Source organism: Tamandua tetradactyla, chromosome 11 (assembly GCF_023851605.1).
Source record: "Tamandua tetradactyla isolate mTamTet1 chromosome 11, mTamTet1.pri, whole genome shotgun sequence".
NCBI classification, from domain to species: Eukaryota; Metazoa; Chordata; class Mammalia; order Pilosa; family Myrmecophagidae; genus Tamandua; species Tamandua tetradactyla.
The window spans coordinates 73,947,603-73,970,746 of NC_135337.1; the positions used below are offsets into that span (position 1 = coordinate 73,947,603).

The 23,144-nt window shown below is 36.4% G+C and overlaps 1 protein-coding gene across 2 annotated transcripts in view; it reads right to left on the reverse strand.

The window, feature by feature from the left end:
• The window catches only part of DYNLT2 (dynein light chain Tctex-type 2), a 49,041-nt gene that overhangs the window by 5,017 nt on the left and 20,880 nt on the right, over positions 1 to 23,144 (reverse strand). For both annotated transcript variants that reach the window (XM_077120909.1, XM_077120908.1), the window contains exons 2-3: positions 7,166 to 7,372; positions 1,420 to 1,578 (exon numbers count right to left, since the gene is read on the reverse strand). In XM_077120909.1, the coding sequence (XP_076977024.1) occupies positions 1,420 to 1,578; positions 7,166 to 7,372 (366 nt within the window). The remainder of the gene's footprint in view (positions 1 to 1,419; positions 1,579 to 7,165; positions 7,373 to 23,144) is intronic.

A 23,144-nucleotide genomic window follows, 5' to 3' on the forward strand; every position in this document is an offset into this window, starting at 1 on the left:
TCTACATATATAATCAGTAATTCTTAATATCATCACATACTTGCATATTCATCATTTCTTAGAACATTTGCATCAATTTAGAAAAAGAAATAAAAAGACAACAGAAAAAGAAATAAAATGATAACAGAGAAAATGGCTGTTTTTTTAAGACACTATGTTTGGGGCCATTGGTTATGCAACAATGATAGCTGATACCCTACCCCATTCCATATGATGCTGCTCTCCACTAGCTCAGTATGGCCCAACTACACTTGTTATTAATCAAATTGGAAAGGTTCATTCCTTCCTTAGAATCCTTATACTAGATGTTTTTTCTATTTGGAAGGTTTTTCTCCCTGATTTTTTGCACAGTTGCTTCCTTCTTGGTACTTAGCCCTCAGAGGTCTTTTTCCTACCTCTAGACAATCTCAAGTAGTCAATGTGTCAATCTATCACATCACCCAACCTCAATTTTCTGTACAGAATACTTATCACAATCTAAAATTTTTCCTCTTATTTAAATCAAAGGAATTTTATATTCCTTTGTCCAGTTAGAATTTAGGCCCCATGAGAGCCAGGGTGGCCTCTGCCTTGTTACTGTTGAGTCCCAGCACCTCTCCAACTGTCCAAATCCTCCTCCCTGCACTTCAATATATAGTTCACTCCATAGTGAAGCCTTTACAGACTTCTCCAAGTAGAGATTTTTTTCTCTCTTTTCTTCCCAACTTCTTTATACTCACTATGGACTCACTAGACTCACTTATACAGACTAGTAGTATCATATTTTTATTTGTAAATAAGGATGACAATAACCCTATTCTTTATTGAGGGCTCAGTGCTTGTGAGTATGTTAAGGATTTTAAAACATATAATCTCACTGAATCCTCACAACAACTCTAGGAAGTAGGTTTTGTTATCACCATTTTATAGAGGGAAAAACAATGGTAAAGTCACAGCTAATGTGCCTTGCTGCCAAGTATCATACCTACAGCATTCCTGGCTCCAAACCCAGGCTGTTAACAAAAGCTTTATACTTTAGATCCCTAAACTCTAGATTGTGCTACTTTATCTGACTCAAAATAATTTGACTCCTTGGGAATCATGGTCCATATCTTATAATTCTTTGTATTTCTCAGTACCTAATACCCATTAGGGGCTAAAATAAATTTACTGGTAAAATTACCATTACATTGTCAAACTGGTATGACCAGGGAACAGGGTATCCAATGTAATTTAATACATTATTAATAGAAAATTGCCATTTTTAAGGTTAATCCTTTTCAGATAATTTACAGTGAAGTAACATACATTTAGCAATATTATCCTTTCAATTCCAAAGACTGTTCAGGGTCATGCCTTGGAGTCACCACAATAAATATCAAATCATTAGGGAGAAGATATAGTTCTAAGTGATAGATGTTCCATCAGTAAGGTACTTACATTTATTGCTTGACCAGCCTTCTGAATAAATAATATTTTTATAATGAATTTATAACGGTGGAACCCAAATTCTTTGACTGCTACCAATATGCGGTCTGCCAATTCAAGTGACAAATGAGAGAACACTTTCTCATCATATTTTACTTCTTTAAGATTTTCCTTTAAAAAAGATTTTTAAGGGAAATATTTTAATTTCAAACTAATATTTTCTATATAAAAATTCAAAGACAATGTGTGTAAATAATACATATAACTTACTTTCTTTTAAAATACATGTATTACTACCAAATAAAATTAAATGAATTTTAATCTTAATTTTTTTCAATCATGATTTTAAATAAAATTTTGATTTTTGAATTATGTTCAATTTTTCTTCACTATTAACTTAAGTAATGAAGTTACTTATTACTTAAGCTGTAAATTTTTCTTTCTAGATTTCACTGCTGAGCAGTTATTAGGTAGCTACAAGGGAAATTCTAAAATAAGACTTCTAGAAATCTTTAGCTAAAGAAAATTACCCTTTTGAATTTATGTATTTGCTATAATTTAGATTTGGCTTTTCTTAAAGCAAAGCTTACTTGGACCCCGAGGCTGTCATTACTTTAGTACCTTCTTCCTCATTCTCCTCAACTAAAGCCACTTCTTCTTTCTAACCCTCCCCCTAAGGCCGCCAGAAAAATGCTAAAGGAAATAAAGGTTTCTAATCACATATTAATGAATTAATTTAAAGGAGTTAGGTGTGGCTCACAGCCAGAAAACATTACCACATCCTACAAACTGTAAGCAAAATAGATGACGTAGGTGAGCAGACAACATATGCCTTTATTTAATTGATTTAGTGTATGGATACCAGCAATGAATTAACTAATGCTCTTAATTCTAGTGATAACAAATGGGCCTCTTCTCACCAGCTAATCATTGGAATGTAAAATCACAGAAATGATCTCTCTTCCTTCCTTCCTTTTTTTCCCTTCTAACAGTTTCAAGGATTTTTCTGGATCTAAAACTGGGTCCAGAAGCATTTATTTCCCTGAGGCTCTTGATTCCTAACACTTAGCCACATCTATTCTCCCTTGTGGATCTGTATCAAGATCAAGCTCAATTTTCTCTGAAGATAAACTCAATCCACTGCTTGTCTAAGACCTCCCCAGCTCCAACTCCAACCACTGACTATAGTATTGACCCTAAGGAGACTTGCTTGAGGTTTCCTTAAATCAGAGTGCTAAAAAAGAGCAGTTCTTGGTCTATCTATAATCAGCAAAAATTGTAATTGACAACTTTGCTTCATTCCCTAGTTTTAAAAGGCAGTAAAATGGGGCATGTTTATCTTTGGTTGGCTATTAGCAGGTCCACTTTACTTATTCAGTTAGGCACATGAATTGGTAATAAAGTCCTATATACATAATTTTAAGATCTCTGAAGACCAGATAGAAAGTAACTAAATTCCTCAATCCCAAGGTATTATCCTAGCAACTTCCAGATTTTCCCAAATTCCTTTTATCCTATCCCACAGTTTACACATTCTAATGTAATACTCTAACCCTACTGCTCCTCCCCATCTATACCCAGAAGCACCCATTGTATTTCTCTCTCTTAGGGCTGCAGCCCACTTGGTCCTCCACCCTTCAGGAAGTACTTGCACATACCTGGACTCTTATTTTGGTTCAAGTAGGAGGTTGCCCAGAGTCCCCACTAAATGAATAGATCATGGAGTATGATTTCCATGTACTCCAAGTCAAGATGGTCTTCCTTGGGTCAAGCCCCCTCCTTTTTGTCCTTAACCCTCTAACCACACACCCCCACCTCCTTCCCCCTACTCACCAGGCTCTTATGGTTTGTCTAACAGATTCTAGGCCTTATGTATGTAAATGTCATTTTTGAAAAAATAATGAGCACCTGCTATATTACTAGAGCCCAAAGGGAAATCTCTGGCCTTTTTATGATCCCTAGCTAGCCAATCACATATTCAATAAGATATTCCAGGCCCCATCACACTCAGTTCAACTCCATAAATTATTATATGTAAATACAATTTGAAATCCTACTTACATTTAATAATTTCTATTCAGTCTACATGGTAGGGTTGAAAGAGAGACACACCACTATGTATATTTTCATATCCCAAATGTTTGATATTAGTGTTTAGATCAGAGAAGCAGGTAATAATTACTTTATTATAGTAAATTCAGTTGCATTTCTTAATTTAATTAAATCATGAGGCTTAAGATATGGAGAAGAGTCAGCATTTATCTTTCCTTGTTCTGCTGCAATGGACACTCAAAAAAGTTTGTAATCTTTGTGAAATACCTGATAATTGTTAATTCATTTTAGAAATATATCTATGTCTACAGTAAACGGGACAGTAGGGCTATGGGAAATTGGAGGGCAGTTCCCTAAATATTCTTTTGCCCCCATATCTTATCCTTCTAAGAAGAAAACTTAACATTATGAGACGATGTGTTTAAGTGATTAAAGTTGATTTGACACTTAAGCTTCCTTTAAGATAGAAATTTCTGGGCATTTAGTTTTTTCTCAACTTCTTATTATGAAAACTTAAAAAAATACAGAAATGTCTAAATACTAGTGAATTAGTCAGGGTTCTCCAGAGAAATAGAACTGACAGGATACACACACACACATACAGATATATCTATATATAAAGACACATACACATATACACATGTAAATATTAGATTTATTATAGTAATTAGTTCACATAGCCATAAGGGCTCATAAACCTGAATTCCCTAAGGCAGGCAGCAAGCTGTAAACATCAATAAAAGTGATTCTTAAATCTGACATATCTAAACACCCTAGGGCAGGTGGCAAGCTATAAACTCCAATAAAGATGGAAGGTGAATTTCCCAGGAGTAACTGACTAGGTAAAGCAAAGGCAAAAATTCTTCTTTCTGACTGCTGAAATCCTCAATTCTGGCTTTTCAGACTGCCTATTGATTGGATCAGGAGGCTCTGCACATTGCTGAGAGCAATCTCCATTGTTGATTGTAGATGCAATGGCCGTAGGTGCATGATTATAGATATAATTCCATCTACAAAATACCCTCACAGTAACAATCAGGCTAGAGCTTGCTTGACCAAACTGGACACCTAACCAAGTTGATATATGAATTTAACCATCAAAACTAGTGTAATGAACACAGGTATGCCCTCTACCTAAATTCAATAATTATGAATATTTTGTCTTACTTCCTTTATTTCTACATAAACATACTTTTTTTTTTTTTGGTGTACCATGGACACTTCACATCCATTTTATCCATATTTTCTACTCATCTGTCCATACATTGGGTAAAAAGAGCATCAAACACCAGGTTTGCACAATCATACAGTCACATTTCAAAAGCTATATTGTTATATAATCGTCTTCAAGAATCAGGGCTACTGGAACACAACTCAACTGTTTCAGGTACTTCCCTCCAGCCATTCCAATACACTATAAACTAAAAAAGGATCTCTATATAATGCGTAAGAATAACCTCCAGGATAACCTCTCAACTCTGTTTGAAATCTCTCACCCACTGAAACTTTATTTTCTCTCATTCCTTTCTTCCCCCCTTTTGGTCATGAAGGAATTCTCAATCTCTTGATGCAAGGTCCCAGTTCATCCCTGGGTGTCCTGGACCATATTGCCATGGAAATTTGCACCCCTGGGAGTCAGGTCCCACACAGGAGGGAGGGCAGTGAGTTCACCTGCCAAGTTGGCTTAGTGAGAGAGGCCACATCTGAGCAACAAAAGAGGTTCTCTGGGGATAACTCTTAGGCTTACTTATAAGTAGGCTTAGCTTCTCCTTTGTAGGAATAAGTTTCATAGGGGAAAACACCCCAAGATTGAGGGCTCAGCCTATTGATTTGGTTGTCCCCATTGCTTACAAGAATATAAGAAATTCCCCAGACCCTTCATATCTAAACAGTTTATGTTTAGCATGCTTTTCTAATAAGGGCAATCTCTTACCAAAACCCAACACCATAATCACACCAAGAAAATTAGGAATAATTCCATAAAATTATTAGTATCTACTATTATTCACATTCATATTCAAACTTCCCCATTTGTCCCAAGAATAACTTTCATTTTTTTGTTCATTTAAACCAAGATCTAATGTAAACTCCTGCATTATGTATGTCTGTTTTTGCAGAGTTTTATTTGCCTGTTAAAATTTCACAATGCTATTTTAATTTACATATTTAAAAATATAAGCTATTATTCCCAATATAACAGGAAAAGATATCTGGGGAATGGAAGTGAATAGAAATGAAGAATTACAGAACAAAGATAATTTGAAAACCATGAACAAGCAGTTTCTACCCCACAGTGCAGACAGTCATCTCTCTCACCTCACTCATTCTACCTAGCTCCCCAACTAACACTTCCCTGAGAGGTTTTGAAAAGCTTAGGGGCATTTATAGAATCACTAAGTCTAGAATGATAGGAAATGAAAAGGTTGTAAAGAACAGGAACCACTGAGAGAATCAATACTGGTAGGACTGGGATCTACCTAACTGGTAAACCCCTAGTTTCCACATGTCTTTCCTTTCCTAAATTGCTTCCCGTACTTGTTATGCCAATTAGAATATACTTCCTATAAATAAATCTTCTCAGTAAAGAATTAATTTTGATACATTTAAAGTATTAGTCATGGTGCAGTGCACTGGTGGCTCAGTGGCAGAATTTTCTCCTGCTGTGCTGGAGACTCCAGATTCCTGAAGCCTGCCTATGTGGAAAAAATATATATATATATAAAGTACTAGTCATGTATACAAAATAAATTGAACCTATGCTTCCTCCCAATCACTAACTCAGATCAGTTGTTACTGAAAGGTTGCATCTTTTAAAGTGCGGGGTGGGGGTATGTGGAGACTGTGGGGAGTGAGTAATTTTTAAACAAGGAATACTTCTAGAGTTGGATTAGCATGGATGGAGTCCCAAAAAAGGAATCTGGCCACCAGGAAACTTCTGGGTGCCTACTGACTAGATCTAGAGCCCATAGGTGAAAGGGGGATTCAAAAGAGGCCTCTACCTTCCACCCCAACAAACTTCCCATAATTAAAAAAATGTTTAATTTGGTCATTATTAGGAAAGACAATGAAAACCATGAATAATGTAGCTTCCCAATCCCAAAACTAGTTTAAATATTATTGGTATTAATATTAGAGTTCTATGGTTTTGCAAAATTGAAGAAGCTCTTTTTGGATAACCTGGAAACATGCATTGAGTTTCAAACAACTATCTTTAGTGATCTTTAGATTCCAGTCAGCTTAAAGAAGAAAGCAGCCTATGTACAAGTTGGGGCCTGTTTTTAAGATTTCTTTTTAGCCAGGAACCCACTTTGGGTACATATGTACATATTTAATATGTTTTTATTCATTCAGTCAAATATGGAAGAAATATGGGACTTGAGGGATAAATAACTTATGGATAATGAGAAGTTGAATGAAATATCAAAACTCCATGTAATCTATTTTATAATATCAGTATGAAGATTACTGAGTAATGACTAGCATGTGCTTTGAGATCTTCAGAGATAAATGCTACAAAAAATAAATTGGTGTATTTGTACTTATAAATCTTAATATAGTTTGTCAAACCCAAAAGCCAAAATCATATGTATATTTTTTTTTTTATTTTTTTTTTTATTTTTTTTATTTATTTATTTATTTTTTTTATATGTATATTTATATCTTATTTGAATATGTCACAAACTTTAGAAAATATCTATAAACCTACCTTTAATATCTGCTGGACTTTTATTTCTACTGTATGAGCTTGGAATTTCCTCAATGGCTCCATTCTATATGAGTTAGCAAACTTTAATTTTGCCAGGGCACTCTTCCATTCTTTACCTATATCAGCAATTGAGTCATCAAATGGAGGCTCTACGTACTGAACATCATGTATTGAGTCTCTTAGTCTTTCCCTTAAGATTTGTGCATACTACAAGAGAAAGAGAGATAAAATGATTTTGTTTAATTGTAAAGTGAAACTTCAGACTAAAATAGCTTCATGCAAGGAGAGAAGTCTAACAAAACCCTTGAAAATTTGTTATAAACAACTTTTATGATAATGTGGTGGCTATTTTGAGGAGACTGGCCTTCAATAAGGTAATCTGTGCAAGCTGAACAGTTTTAGTTCTTTGCAATATTTATTAAAGTAATATAGTAACTTCTGTGGGAGATGTACAAAGGTACTCATTTATTCAAGAAATATGTTCTAGATTCGATGAGGAATGTTCACAAGTATTACAATATTTAACAAGTACTTACTGAAGATCTTTTTTTTTTGAAGGCACATAATTATAGGACACATCATTTCTTCTTTTGTTTTTTTAAATTAATTTTTTATTTTTTAAAAAATGTAACAACAAACTCATTTTTAAATGATCACCTATTCTATACATATAATCAGTAATTCACAAAATCATCACATAGTTACATATTCATAACATGATCATTTCTTAGAACACTTGCATCAATTGAGAAAAAGAAATAAAAAGAAAACAGAAAAAAATTCATACGTACCATACCCCTTGCCCCTCCCTTTTATTGATCACTAGCGTTTCAATCTACTAATTTTAATTTAATATTTGTTCCCCCTATTATTTATTTTTATGCCATATGTTTTACTCATCTGTTGATTAGGTAGATAAAAGGAGCATCAGAACCAAGGTTTTCACAACCACACAGTAACACTGTGAAAGCTGTGTCATTATACAATCATTTTCAAGAAACATGGCTACTGGAACACAGCTCTACATTTTCAGGCAGATCCCTCCAGCCTCTCCACTACATCTTGACTAACAAGGTGATATCTATTTAATGCGTAAGAATAACCTCCAGGATAACCTCTCAACTCTGGAATCTCTCAGCCATTGAGAGATTCATTTTGTCTCATTTTGTTCTTCCCACTTTTGTTCGAGAAGGTTTTCTCAATCCTCTGATGCTGTCCCAGATCATTCTAGGATTTCTGTCCCACATTGCCAGGAAGGCCCATACCCCTGGGAGTCATGTCCCGCATAGATAGGGAGAAGGTGGTGAGTTTGCTTCTTTTGTTGGCTGGAGAGAGAGGCCACATCTGAGCAACAAAAGTGATTCTCTTGGGGGTGACTCTTAGGTCTACTTTTAAGTAGGCTTGACCTATCCTTTGTGGGGTTAAGTTTCATATGAACAAACCCCAAGACTGGGGGCTCAGCCTATAGTTTTGGTTGTCCACACTGCTTGTGAGAATATCAATAATTCAACTTGGGGAATTTGAATTTTCCCCCTTTCTCACAATTCCCCGAAGGGGACTTTGCAAATACTTTTTTATTCACTGTTCAAATACCCTGGGATTTATTGGGGCATCACTCTGGACAAACCTACAAAATCTTATGCCCTACTCAAGGTTCCATGTACTTATGGTGTTTAATTAAGCTGTCCACATAGGTTATATTAGGAAATTAATTAGTCAAAATATAAATTTTGTACCAAATAAACATTTTTTGCTTTAGTCTCACAGATAAGTTAAATTTTTTAAATGTTAATTACCATCTATTTTCAACACCCTGCAGTAATGACATTCCTTTGTTCTTCCTCAAGCAAAACATTTTTAAATTTGTACATTTAGTCACTATCATTATACACTCTAGGCATTCTTGGATTATACCATCTCAGTCTTTATCGTCTATTTTTCTGATTTCATTTGTGCCCCTAGCCCTCTTCCCTCTATCATTCTCACATTCAGCTTCATTCAGTGTTCCAACATAAATGTATTATAGTTAGGTAGTATTGTGCTATCCCTTTCTTTCTTTTTTTTTTTTTTTTAAAGCAAGAAATAAATCTTTATTAGGTCACCAAGATTTTTAGAGTTGCTCACTGCCGCAGCATAATCCATAATACCCTGGCAAACAGTTATGAAAATTGGGGACTGCATATTTAAGAGAGCATGTACTTTATTTTTTTATTTTTTTTTAGTAATTAATGGAAAAAAAGAAATTAACCCAACATTTAGAAATCATACCATTCTACATATGCAATCAGTAATTCTTAACATCATCACATAGATGCATGATCATCGTTTCTTAGTACATTTGCATCGGTTTAGAAGAACTAGCAACACAACCGAAAAAGATATAGAATGTTAATATAGAGAAAAAAATAAAAGTAATAATAGTACAAACAAAACAAAACAAAACAAAACAAAAACCTATAGCTTGAATGCAGCTTCATTCAGTGTTTTAACATGATTACTTTACAATTAGGTATTATTGTGCTGTCCATTTTTGAGTTTTTGTATCCAGTCCTGTTCCACAGTCTGTATCCCATCAGCTCCAATTACCCATTATCTTACCCTGTTTCTAACTCCTGCTGAACTCTGTTACCAATGACATATTCCAAGTTTATTCTCGAATGTCGATTCACATCATTGGGACCATACAGTATTTGTCTTTTAGTTTTTGGCTAGACTCACTCAGCATAATGTTCTCTAGGTCCATCCATGTTATTACATGCTTCATAAGTTTATTTTGTCTTAAAGCTGCATAATATTCCATCGTATGTATATATCACAGTTTGTTTAGCCACTCGTCTGTTGATGGACATTTTGGCTGTTTCCATCTCTTTGCAATTGTAAATAACGCTGCTATAAACATTGGTGTGCAAATGTCCGTTTGAGTTTTTGCCCTTAATTCCTTTGAGTAGATTCCCAGCAATGGTATTGCTGGGTCATATGGCAATTCTATATTCAGCTTTTTGAGGAACCACCAAACTGCCTTCCACAGTGGTTGCACCATTTGACATTCCCACCAACAGTGGATAAGTGTGCCTCTTTCTCCGCATCCTCTCCAGCACTTGTCATTTTCTGTTTTGTTGATAATGGCCATTCTGGTGGGTGTGAGATGATATCTCATTGTGGTTTTGATTTGCATTTCTCTAATGGCCAGGGACATTGAGCATCTCTTCATGTGCCTTTTGGCCATTTGTATTTCCTCCTCTGACAGGTGTCTATTCAAGTCTTTTTCCCATTTTGTAATTGGGTTGGCTGTCTTTTTGTTGTTGAGTTGAACAATCTCTTTATAAATTCTGGATACTAGACCTTAATCTGATATGTCATTTCCAAATATTGTTTCACATTGTATAGGCTGTCTTTCTACTTTCTTGATGAAGTTCTTTGATGCACAAAAGTGTTTAATTTTGAGGAGCTCCCATTTATTTATTTCCTTCTTCAGTGCTCTTGCTTTAGGTTTAAGGTCCATAAAACCGCCTCCAATTGTAAGTTTCATAAGATATCTCCCTACATTTTCCTCTAACTGTTTTATGGTCTTAGACCTAATGTTTAGATCTTTGATCCATTTTGAGTTAACTTTTGTATAAGGTGTGAGATGCGGGTCTTCTTTCATTCTTTTGCATATGGATATCCAGTTCTCTAGGCACCATTTATTGAAGAGACTGTTCTGTCCCAGGTGAGTTGGCTTGACTGCCTTATCAAAGATCAAATGTCCATAGATGAGAGAGTCTATATCTGAGCACTCTATTCGATTCCATTGGTCGATATATCTATCTTTATGCCAATACCATGCTGTTTTGACCACTGTGGCTTCATAATATGCCTTAAAGTCAGGCAGCGCGAGACCTCCAGCTTCGTTTTTTTTCCTCAAGATGTTTTTAGCAATTCGGGGCACCCTGCCCTTCCAGATAAATTTGCTTATTGGTTTTTCTATTTCTGAAAAATAAGTTGTTGGGATTTTGATTGGTATTGCATTGAATCTGTAAATCAATTTAGGTAAGATTGACATCTTAACTATATTTAGTCTTCCAATCCATGAACATGGTATGCCCTTCCATCTATTTAGGTCTTCTGTGATTTCTTTTAGCAGTTTTTTGTAGTTTTCTTCATATAGGTTTTTTATCTCTTTAGTTAAATTTATTCCTAGGTATTTTATTCTTTTAGCTGCAATTGTAAATGGGATTCGTTTCTTGATTTCCCCCTCAGCTTGTTCATTACTAGTGTATAGAAATGCTACAGATTTTTGAATGTTGATCTTGAAACCTGCCACTTTGCTGTACTCATTTATTAGCTCTAGTAGTTTTGTTGTGGATTTTTCCGGGTTTTCAACATATAGTATCATATCGTCTGCAAACAGTGATAGTTTTACTTCTTCCTTTCCAATTTTGATGTCTTGTATTTCTTTTTCTTGTCTAATTGCTCTAGACAAGAAACAACATTGTGTTGGAGTGGCTAGAACCTCCAACACAATGTTGAATAATAGTGGTGATAGTGGACATCCTTGTCTTGTTCCTGATCTTAGGGGGAAAGTTTTCAATTTTTCCCCATTGAGGATGATATTAGCTGTGGGTTTTTCATATATTCCCTCTATCATTTTAAGGAAGTTCCCTTGTATTCCTATCTTTTGAAGTGTTTTCAAAAGGAAAGGATGTTGAATCTTGTCCAATGCCTTCTCTGCATCAATTGAGATGATCATGTGATTTTTCTGCTTTGATTTGTTGATATGGTGTATTACATTAATTGATTTTCTTATGTTGAACCATCCTTGCATACCTGGGATGAATCCTACTTGGTCATGATGTATAATTCTTTTAATGTGTTGTTGGATACGATTTGCTAGAATTTTATTGAGGATTTTTGCATCTATATTCATTAGAGAGATTGGCCTGTAGTTTTCTTTTTTTGTAATATCTTTGCCTGGTTTTGGTATGAGGGTGATGTTGGCTTCATAGAATGAATTAGGTAGTTTTCCCTCCACTTCGATTTTTTTGAAGAGTTTGAGGAGAGTTGGTACTAATTCTTTCTGGAATGTTTGATAGAATTCACATGTGAAGCCGTCTGGTCCTGGACTTTTCTTTTTAGGAAGCTTTTGAATGACTAATTCAATTTCTTTACTTGTGATTGATTTGTTGAGGTCATCTATGTCTTCTTGAGTCAAAGTTGGTTGTTCACGTCTTTCCAGGAACCCGTCCATTTCATCTAAATTGTTGTATTTATTAGCGTAAAGTTGTTCATAGTATCCTGTTATTACCTCCTTTATTTCTGTGAGGTCAGTAGTTATGTCTCCTCTTCCATTTCTGATCTTATTTATTTGCATCCTCTCTCTTCTTCTTTTTGTCAATCTTGCTAAGGGCCCATCAATCTTATTGATTTTCTCATAGAACCAACTTCTGTGCTATCCCTTTCTGAGTTTTTACAATCAATCCTGTTGCACAATCTGTATCCCTTCAGCTCCAATTACCCAATATCTTACCCTATTTCTATCTCCTAATAGTCTCTGATACCAGTGAAATTCTCCAAGTTTATTCACTAATGTCAGTTCGTATCAGTGAGACCACACAGTATTTGTCCTTTTGTTTCTGGCTAATCTCACTCAGCATAATGTCCTTCAGGTCCATCCATGTTGTTACATACTTCATAACTTTATTCTGTCTTACAGCTGCATAATATTCCATCGAATGTATGTATCACAGTTTGTTTAGCCACTCGTCTGTTGATGGACATTTTGGCTATTTCATCTCTTCACAATTGTAACTAATGCTGCTATAAACGATGGTGTGCAAATGTCCGTTTGTGTCCTTGCCCTCATGTCCTCTGAGTAGATACCTAGCAATGGTATCGCCAGGTCATATGACAATTCTATACTTAATATCCTGAGGAAACACCAAAGTGCCTTCCACAGCGATTGTACCATTTGCTATTCCCACCAACAGTGGATGAGTGTGCCTCTTTTGCCACATCCTCTCCAGCACTTGTCATTTTTTGTTTTATTGAGAATGGCCATTCTGGTGGGTGTGAGATGATATCTCATTGTGGTTTTGAGTTGGATTTCCCAAATAGCCAGGGAAGTTGAGCATCTTTTCATGTGCCGTTGGCCATTTGTATTTCCTCTTCTGAGAAGTGTCTGTTCAAGTCTTTTGCTCATTCTGTAATTAGGTTGTCTGTCTTTTTGTTGTTGAGTTGAACAATCTCTTTATAAATTCTGGATACCAGAACTTTATCTGATATATCATTTCCAAACATTGTCTCCCATTGTGAAGATTGCCTTTTTACTTTCTTGAAGAAGTTCTTTCATGCACAAAAAGGTTTAATTCTGAGGAGTTCCCATTTCTTTCTTTCTTTCTTTAATGCTTGTACTTTGGGTGTAAGGTCTAGGAAACTGCCTCCTATTATAAGAATTAAAAGATATTTCCCTACATTTTCTTCTGAAAGTTTTATGGTCTTAGAACTAATGTTTAGGTCTTTGATCCATTTTGAGTTCATTTTTGTATAGGGAGTGAGATATAGATCCTCTTTCAGTCTTTTGCATATGGATATCCAGCTCTGTAGGCACCATTTATTGAAGAGACAGTTTTGTCCCAGGTGAGTTGGTTTGAGTGCCTTATCAAAGATCAATTGTGCATAGATGAGAGGGTCTACATCTGAACACTCTATTTGATTCCATTGGTCAGTATATCTATCTTTATGCCACTACCATGCTGTTTTGACCACTGTAGCTTCATAGTACACCTTAAAGTCAGGTAGCATGAGACCTCTGACTTTATTTTTCTTTCTCAGGATACTTTTAGCTATTCAGGGCAACCTGCCCTTTCAGATAAATTTGCTTATTGGTTTTTCTATTTCTGAAAAGTAAGTTTTTATGATATTAATTGGTATTGCATTGAATCTGTAAATCAATTTAGGTAGAATTGACATCTTAACTATATTTAGTCTTCCAATCCATGAACACGGTATGGCCCTTCATTTATTTAGGTCCTCTGTGATTTCTTTTAACATCTTGAGTTTTCTTTGTATAGGACTTTTGTCTCTTTAGTTAAATTTATTCCTAAATATTTTGTTCTTTTGGTGCAATTGTGAATGGAATTCTTTTCTTGATTTCCCCCTCAGATTGTTCATTACTAGTTTATAGAAACACTACAGATTTTTGAGTATTGATCTTGTAACCTGCCACTTTGCTGTACTCATTTCTTAGCTCTAGTAGTTTGGCTGTGGATTTTTCGGGGTTCTCGACATATAGTATCATATCATCTGCAAACAGTGAGAGTTTTACTTCTTCCTTTCCAATTTTGATGCCTTGTATTTCTTTTTCTTGTCTAATTGCTCTGGCTAGAACTTCCAACACAATGTTGAATAATAGTGGTGATAGTGGACATCCTTGTCTTGTTCCTGATCTCAGAGGGAAAGTTTTCAGTTTTTCCACATTGAGGATGATGTTAGCTGTGGGTTTTTCATATATTCCCTTTTTATCATGTTGAGGAAGTTCCTTTCTATTCCTATCCTTTGAAGAGTTTTTAACAGGAAAGGATATTGAATTTTGTCAGATGCCTTTTCTGCATCAATTGAGATGATCATGTGTTTTTTCTGCTTTGATTTGATGACATGGTGTATTACGTTCATTGATTTTATGTTGAACCATCCTTGCATACCTGGGATGAATCCTAATTGGTCATGGTGTATAATTTTTTCATTGTGCTGCTGGAGTAGATTTACTAGAACTTTGTTAAGTATTTTTGCATCTATATTCATTAGAGAGATTGGTCTGTAGTTTTCTTTTTTTTGTAATATCTTTGTCTGACTTTGGTATGAGGATGATGTTGGCTTTGTAGAATGAGTTAGGTAGCATTTCTTCCTCTTCAATTTTTTTGAAGAGTTTGAGCAGGATTGGTACTAATTCTTTCTGGAATGTTTGGTAGAATTCACATGTGAAGCCATCTGGTCCTGGACTTTTCTTTTTGGGGAGCTTCTTAATGACTGATTCAATTTCTTTACTTGTGATTGGTTTGTTAAGGTCGTCTATTCCTTCTCAAGTCAGTGTTTGTTGTTCATGCCTTTCTAGAAAGTTGTCCATTTCATCTACATTGTCGAGTTTATTAGCATAAAGTCGTTCATAGTATCGCTCATTATTTGTGAGTGGTTTGTTAAGGTCATCTATTTCTTCTTGAGTCAATGTTGGTTGTTCCATGCCTTTCTAGAAAGTTGTCCATTTCATCTACATTGGCAAGTTTATTAGCATAAAGTTGTTCATAGTAACACTCATTATTTCCTTTATTTCTGTGGGGTCAGTGGTTATGTCTCTTCTTCCATTTCTGATCTTATTTAATTGCATCCTCTCTCTTCTTTTTGTCAACCTTGTTTACGGGCCATCAATCTCATTGATTTTCTCATAGAACAACTTCTGGTTCTATAAGAACAAATATACGTGTTGTTAGTGTCCCAGAAGGAGAAGAGAAGGGAAAAGGAGGAGAAAAACTAATGGAGAAAATTATCACTGAAAGTTTCCCAACTCTTATGAAAGACTTAAAATTACAGATCCAAGAAGTGCAGTGTACCCCAAAGAGAATAGATCCAAATAGATGTACTCCAAGACACTTACTAATCAGAATGTCATGTTCTCAATGTTTTCATCTTCTCAATTTCATTTAATTCTGCTCTAATCTTCATTATTTCTTTTCTTTTGCTTGCTTTGTGGTTAGTTTGCTGTTCTTTCTCTACTTCTTCCAAGTGGACAGTTAATTCCTCAATTTTTGCCCTTTCTTCTTTTTTGATATAGGCATTTAGGTCAATAAATTTCCCTCTTAGCACTGCCTTTGCTGCATCTCATAAGTTTTGATATGTTGTGTTTTCATTTTCATTTGCCTAGAGATATTTACTGATTTCTCTAGTAATTTCTTCCTTGACCCACTGGTTGTTTAAGAGTGTGTTGTTGAGCCTCCCCATATTTGTGAATTTTCTGACACTCTGCCTATTACTGATTTCCAACTCCATACCTTTATGGCCTGAGAAAGTGTTTTGTATGATTTCAATCTTTTAAAATTTATTGAGACTTGCTTTGTGACCCAGCATATGGTCTATCCTTGAGAATGATCCATGAGCACTTGAGAAAAAGGTGTATCCTGCTGTTGTGGGGTGTAATGTTCTACAAATGTCTGTTAAGTCTAGCCCATTCATTTTATTACTCAAATTCTCTGTTTCTTTAGTGATCCTCTGTCTAGATGTCCTGTCCATTGATGAGAGTGTGGAATTGAAGTCTCCAACTATTATGATAGATGTGTCTATTTCTCTTTTCAGTGTTTGCCTGATGTATTTTGGAGCATTCTGGCTCAGTGCATAAATATTTATGATTGTTATGTCTTCTTGCTGAATTGTTCCTTTTATTAATACATAGTGTCCTTCTTTGTCTCTTTTTCCTGTTTTACATTTGAAGTATAATTTGTTGGATATTTGTATAGCTACTCCTGCTCTTTTCTGATTGTTATTTGCATGAAATATCTTTTCCCAACCTTTCACTTTCAACCTATGTTTATTCTTGGGTCTAAGATGTGTTTCCTGTACACAGCATATAGATGGGTCCTGTTTTTTAATCCATTCTGCCAGACTATGTCTTTTGATTAGGGAGTTTAATCCATTAACATTTAGTGCTATTACTGTATGGGTAGTATTTTCTTCTACCATTTTGCCTTTTGGATTTTATATGTCATATCTAATTTTTCTTCTTTTTACCTTTACTGATGGTCTTCCTTTCTAAAACTCTCCCCTGTCTCTTTGTATCTGCCTCTAGTGCTCCCTTTAGTATTTCTTACACAGCCAATCTCTTGGTCACAAATTCTCTCAGTGATGTTTTGTCTGCAAATGTTTTAATTTCTTCCTCATTTTTGAAAGACAATTTTGCTGGATATAGAATTCTTGGTTGGCAGTTTTTCTCTTTTAGTAATTTAAATATATCATCCCACTATCTTCTCACCTCCGTGGTTTCTGCTGAGAAATCTACACATAGTCTTATTGGGCTTCCCTTGTATGTGATGGATTGCTTTTCTCTTGCTGTTTTCAAGATTCTTTCTTTCTCTTTGATTTCTGACATTCTGATTAGTAAGTGTCTTGGAGTATGTCTATTTGGATCAGTTCTCTTTGGAGTACACTGAACTTCTTGGATCTGTAATTTTAAGTCTTTCATAAGAGTTGGGAAATTTTCAGTGATAATTTCCTCCACTAGTTTTTCTCCTCCTTTTCCCTTCTCTTCTCCTTCCAGGACACCCACAGCATGTATATTTGTCCTGCCCAGTATCTGGCGCTTTTCTCCCTGCAGGCACCAGCATAAGTTGATGCAGTACCTTTAACTTCAGCAGATGGCCCCTGGTGGGGGTTGGAGACAGAGGACAGCCTGTAAGCTGGCTTTAATCTTCAATTCTCCAAACCCTGGGGTCTGAATTCCTTAGGAGGGTATCCACCTAAGCTGGGCCCCATCCCTCTCCTGGGTAAGGCACAGGTTCCAGCAAACTCTCAAACAAGCTTGTTTCTGCCTATACCTGGGGCAGTTGCAGCCTGAGAAGACCTGCCGCTGTATCCAAAGGCAGTCCAGTCTTTGTAGAAACACAGCCACAAAAAAGAAGCAGAAAAATCCTTCTCAGAGCAGGACCCCCGTTTCTTGGGTTTGCCAATCAAGAATGTAAGTTCGAAAAAAATTAAAATAAAATAAAATAAAAAAAGAATGTAAATTGGTATGTTGCTTTATGTACCTTCAGATCCTATATGCCTCCTCCTTTCCTTCAGGGCCCAAACCCTTTCATATTATGTGCTATCTGATCCAAAAAACCCTCTGTTTCTTTTTTTCTTTTTTCTTTTCTTTCATCCCTGACCCCTCGGCACCAGGACAAAAATCAGCAACCTCCTTTTTGATGAGGTTCAGCTGAGCTGGGGGCTTATTTTTTAGTAGTCAGAATTTGTGAATTAATTCCACAATTGGAGCTTAGTTTTGCTCAGCCCCTGCTGCAGGTAACATCCCTTTCCTTTCCCCTCTGGGAAGCAGCCTGCTGGGGAGGGGCACCTGCTGCCGCGCCTTGGGGTACTCACAGTTCTGGGTGGGCTTGCAACCAGTCCAGCTAGTCCAGACTTCGGTATGCTGTGTGTTTGGTCACTGACCTGGCTCCAGCAGTTGTTCTGTACTGTTCCTGGCTATTTAGTAGCTGCTCTGGAGGACGAACTAAATCCCACACCTCACTAAGCCGCCGTCTTGGCCAGCCCCCTTCCTTACTGAAGATCTTAAAATAAAAAGTGAAAGCTACTTTTTTTTTTTTTACTGAGTATGTGTCAGGAACCCTTCTTCTATGACTTTACATGTATTATTTGATTCAATCATCAAACAACCCTATTCTATTATCCTCATTTTACAGATAAAAACAATTGGGGCACAGAAAGTTATGTGTCCAAAATCACACAATTAGTAAAGGTAGATCTCTTAGTTGGAGAGATGAAATAGGTACAAAAAAAGTACAGAATACAGGCAGTAGATAAATGCACTGAGCAGCTGGAGGGGAGGAAATGACATATTCATATATGTATATTGTGCACTAAGCTCAATGTTCGGCACACAGAAGATTCAATATGTAAAAAGCTAATGAGGGTCCGGCCATGGTGACTCAGGAGGGAGAATTCTCGCCTGCCATACCAGAGATTCAGGTTCAATTCCCAGTGCCTGCCCATGTAAACAAACAAAAAAAATTAATGAAGTGGTCATTCATTTATTTTGCATACCAAGTATAGTTCCAGGCACCACAGAAATGGATATAAACAGAACAGGCAAAATCCCTGGCCTCATGAACTTTATAAACTACAGAGGAGCAAAACAAACAAACATGCAAGAATGTAATGTAATATGAAACAGTGATTAATCCTATGAAGAAAAGTAAAGCAGTGGCAAGGATACTATTTTAGATAGTGGTCAGATTGCTACTCTGAGAATGTGCACTAGTGGACAACCATGCATGGAGTGAGGGAATGAGTCATGGGAATATCAAGGTGAAGAGCACATTTTATGCAGAAGGAAAGGATGAGTGCTAGAGCAGGAGTGTCAAGATTGTTTCTCCAGGCGTACTAGTTAGCAATTCTGAAACAACTTTACATGCATACTAAGGCTGAACAATTAAGAAAATAAGTGGTAGACAATGGGAGCCAGGTTTCTTGCTATCAGAGAAAGAAACTGTAGACAAGCAGGGAGGAAAGGGTAGAATCCTATGATACTAGATTAACACTGGAGTCATCAGTATGAACTGGCATTTACTTTAATTTTTCATGTTTGAGTAAGCATATAGACAAATAGAAGTAGATGTGTATGAACACACACAGGAAACATAGATGTATATGAACACAGATTAGTACATATGCAAACATTTCCTAGCTCTATCCACTGAGAGGCTAGAAACATCAATGCCCTAGTAGCAAGAAGCACACTTAGTGCCCACATCTTAGTTTCTAAATATCATTCTCCAATAAAATGAACCAGGGCTCTTTGGAGATTTGGCTGATTCTAGAACTGAGTCAAGGAAAATACACATTGGGCCTGAAGCATTCTAGAAAGTAAGGAAGGGCTCTGTGTTAGTTTGCAAGCTGCTGGAATACAATATACCAGAACTGGAATGTTTTTTCAAAAGGGAATTTTGTAAATGACAAGCTTACACTTCTAAACCTACGGAAATGTCCAATTTAAGGCATCCAGGTAAAGATACTTTAATTCAAGAAAGGCTGGTACATGTGGCACATCTCTATCAGTTGGGAAGGCATGCTGGTCCCTTGTTCCTGGGCTCTGCTGCTTTCATCCTCTGTTCCTGTGGACATTTCTCACTTTGCTTCTCCAGGGCTGGCTTTCATTTCTTAGCTTCCCTTGGATCTCTCCAGGTTCTGGCTTGCTTATCATCTCATGGTGACGTCTGCTGGGCTCCAAGTATCTCTATATATCCATGTCTCTGTTCTCCACATGTCCACATCTGTGTCAGCTCTGAGGCTTCTGTCATTTCTCTATCCAAAATGTTTCCTCTTTTAAAAGATTCCAGTAAACTTATCAGGACCCACCTAGAATGGGTGGAGTCACATCTCTATGTAATCAAAAGGTCACACCCACAATTGGGCATGCCACATCTCCATGGAGATAATCTAATCAGGTTTCCAACCTACAGCACTGAATAGGAATGAAAATAAACAGTTGCCTCCACAAGATTGGATTAGTCTTAAAACATGGCTTTTGTAGGGTACATAATACTTTTAAACTGGCACAGGCTCAAAAAGAAAAAGAATGGAAGCATGTCAAAAGGACAGGGGCTAATCTGAAAGAGCTCCCAATGACTATACTTGGAATAATTTAAGCAACAAAATAAGTAATGGCAGTATTAAGATTACCATCCAAGGATTAAAATAATCATCTATGAGTACATGCTTATATAAGTAAATGACTGAATAAATTAATGAATGGTAGAGTTGGGACAGATCTTCCTTACTCAATAGTTCCAAATTATAGATGCAGAAGGAATGAAGGGAATAGAAAATCACCATTAGCACACTTCAGTGATAATTTCTGCAGGCAAGATCCATGGGTAATTGCAAAAATTAGTGGTGAAACTTTAAGGAAAATAAGGATTATTACAAAACTCAAAGTATCTCCCCCCAAATATTTATTCATTACAGTGATGGTGGTTATAGTATAAATCCAAAATCTTTTTGGAGCTTAATTCCTCTCCTCTGGAATGTGGGCTAGACTTGATAATTATTCTAAATGAATAGAGTAGGGAAAAGGAAAAAGAATAACTTTACGGTAGAGAAATCTGGCAAGATATTTAACAAATTGATCATGAATAACATCACCAGTGAGAAGACATTTTGGAGTCCAATAAGATGTTATGAGATGTGCACTTCATCTCTGTGCTATTCTTCCTCAAAATTCATAACCATGGCAAAATCAAGGAAACATCAGATAGCTTTTAACAAAGATGGAACAGAAAGCAAAGAAGGAAGCCCCAGCCCATTTCAAAATGGAAGCCAAAGCAAAGGCTTATAAAGCCAAGAAGGCAGTACTGAAAGGTGTCCAGAGCCACAAAAAAAGAAGAACCATACTCCAGCCACATTCTTCCAGCCCAAGAAGCTGAGTCTCAGAAAACAACCAACATACTCCCAGAGGGGGACCCCCAAGAGAAACAATCACCCAAGTTTCTTTGGGAAAGTTGGTATGAGACAGTATCACTTGAAGAGGAACCAGAGTTTCTATCCAGCTGCCAACCTTGATAAATTGTGGACCCTTAGTCAGTGAACAGACATAGGTAAATGCTGCAAAAACAAAACTGGAGCTGCTCCCATGATCAATGTAGTGGGTATGGGCTACTACAAAGTTCTGGGGAAGGGAAAGCTCCCAAAGCAGCCTGTCATGGTGAAGGCCAAATTCTTCAGCAGAAGAGCTGAGGAGAAGACTAAGGGTGTGGGGAGAGCCTGTATCCTGGTGGCTTGAAGCCATATGGAGGGAGGTTCATTAAATGCTAACAGAAGCTTTTCAAAAAAGAAAAAGTATCAGACAAATCCAAGTTGAGGTACATTCTACAAAATACCTGACACTCTTCGGAAGTGTCAAGGTCATGAAAGACAAGGAAAGACAAAGAAACTACCACAGATTGGAAGAAACTTGGTAGACATCATGAATAAATGCACTATGGTATCCTGAATTGCATCCTAGAACAGAAAAAAGTCATTAGTAGATGTATTAGCTAGGTTCTCTAGAGAAACAGAATCCATAGATAAAAAATTTATAAAAGTGTCTCACATAACTGTTGGATATAGAGTCCAAGGTCTGTAGGGAGGCTTCAAACTGGTAACTTTTTTTTTTCCATTACTTCTTTCTCATTTCTTCTTCTTTTTTTAAAAAAATTATTTATTAATTTAAAAAATTAACAAATGAAATAAAAATTAACATAATAAGTAATTCACAATATCATCACTTAGTTGCATATTCATCATTTCTTAGAACATTTGCATCCATTCAGAAAAAGAAATAAAAAGACAATAGAAAAAGAAATAAAACGAAAACAGAAAAGAAAATTATACCTGCCATACCCCTTACCCCTCGCTTTCACTGATCACTAGCATTTCAAACTAAATTTATTTTAACATTTCTTTCCCCCTATTATTTATTTTTATTCCATATGTTCTACTCGTCTGTTGACAAGGTAGATAAAAGGAGCATCAGACACAAGGTTTTCACAATCACACAGTCACATTGTAAAGCTATATCATTATTCAATCATCTTCAAGAAACATGGCTACTGGAACACAGCTCTACATTTTCAGGCAATTCCCTCCAGCCTCTCCCTTACATCTTGAATAACAAGGTGATATCTACTCAATGCGTAAGAATAACCTCCAGGATAACCTCGCGACTCTGTTTGGAATCTCTCAGCCATTGACACTGTCTCCTTTCACTCTTCCCCCTTTTGGTCAAGAAGGTTTTCTCAATCCTTTGATGCTGAGTCTCAGCTCATTCTAGGATTTCTGTCCCACGTTGCCAGGAAGGTCCACACCCCTGGGAATCATGTCCCACGTAGACAGGGGGAGGGTGGTGAGATTGCTTGTTGTATTGGCTGGAGAGAGAGGCCACATCTGAGCATCAAAAGAGGCTCTCTTGGGGGTGACGCTTAGGCCTAAATTTTAAGTAGACTTCACCTATCCTTTGTGGGGTTAAGTTTCATATGAACAAACCCCAAGACTGAGGGCTCAGCCTATAGCTTTGGTTGTCCACACTGCTTGTGAGAATATCAAGAATTCAACTTGGGGAAGTGAATTTCTCCCCAGTCTCACCATTCCCCGAAGGGGGCTTTGCAAATACTTTTCCATTCACTGATCAAATCACTCTGGGATTCATTGGGGCATCACTCTGGATAAACCAACAAAATCTCATGTCCTACCTGAGATTCCAAGT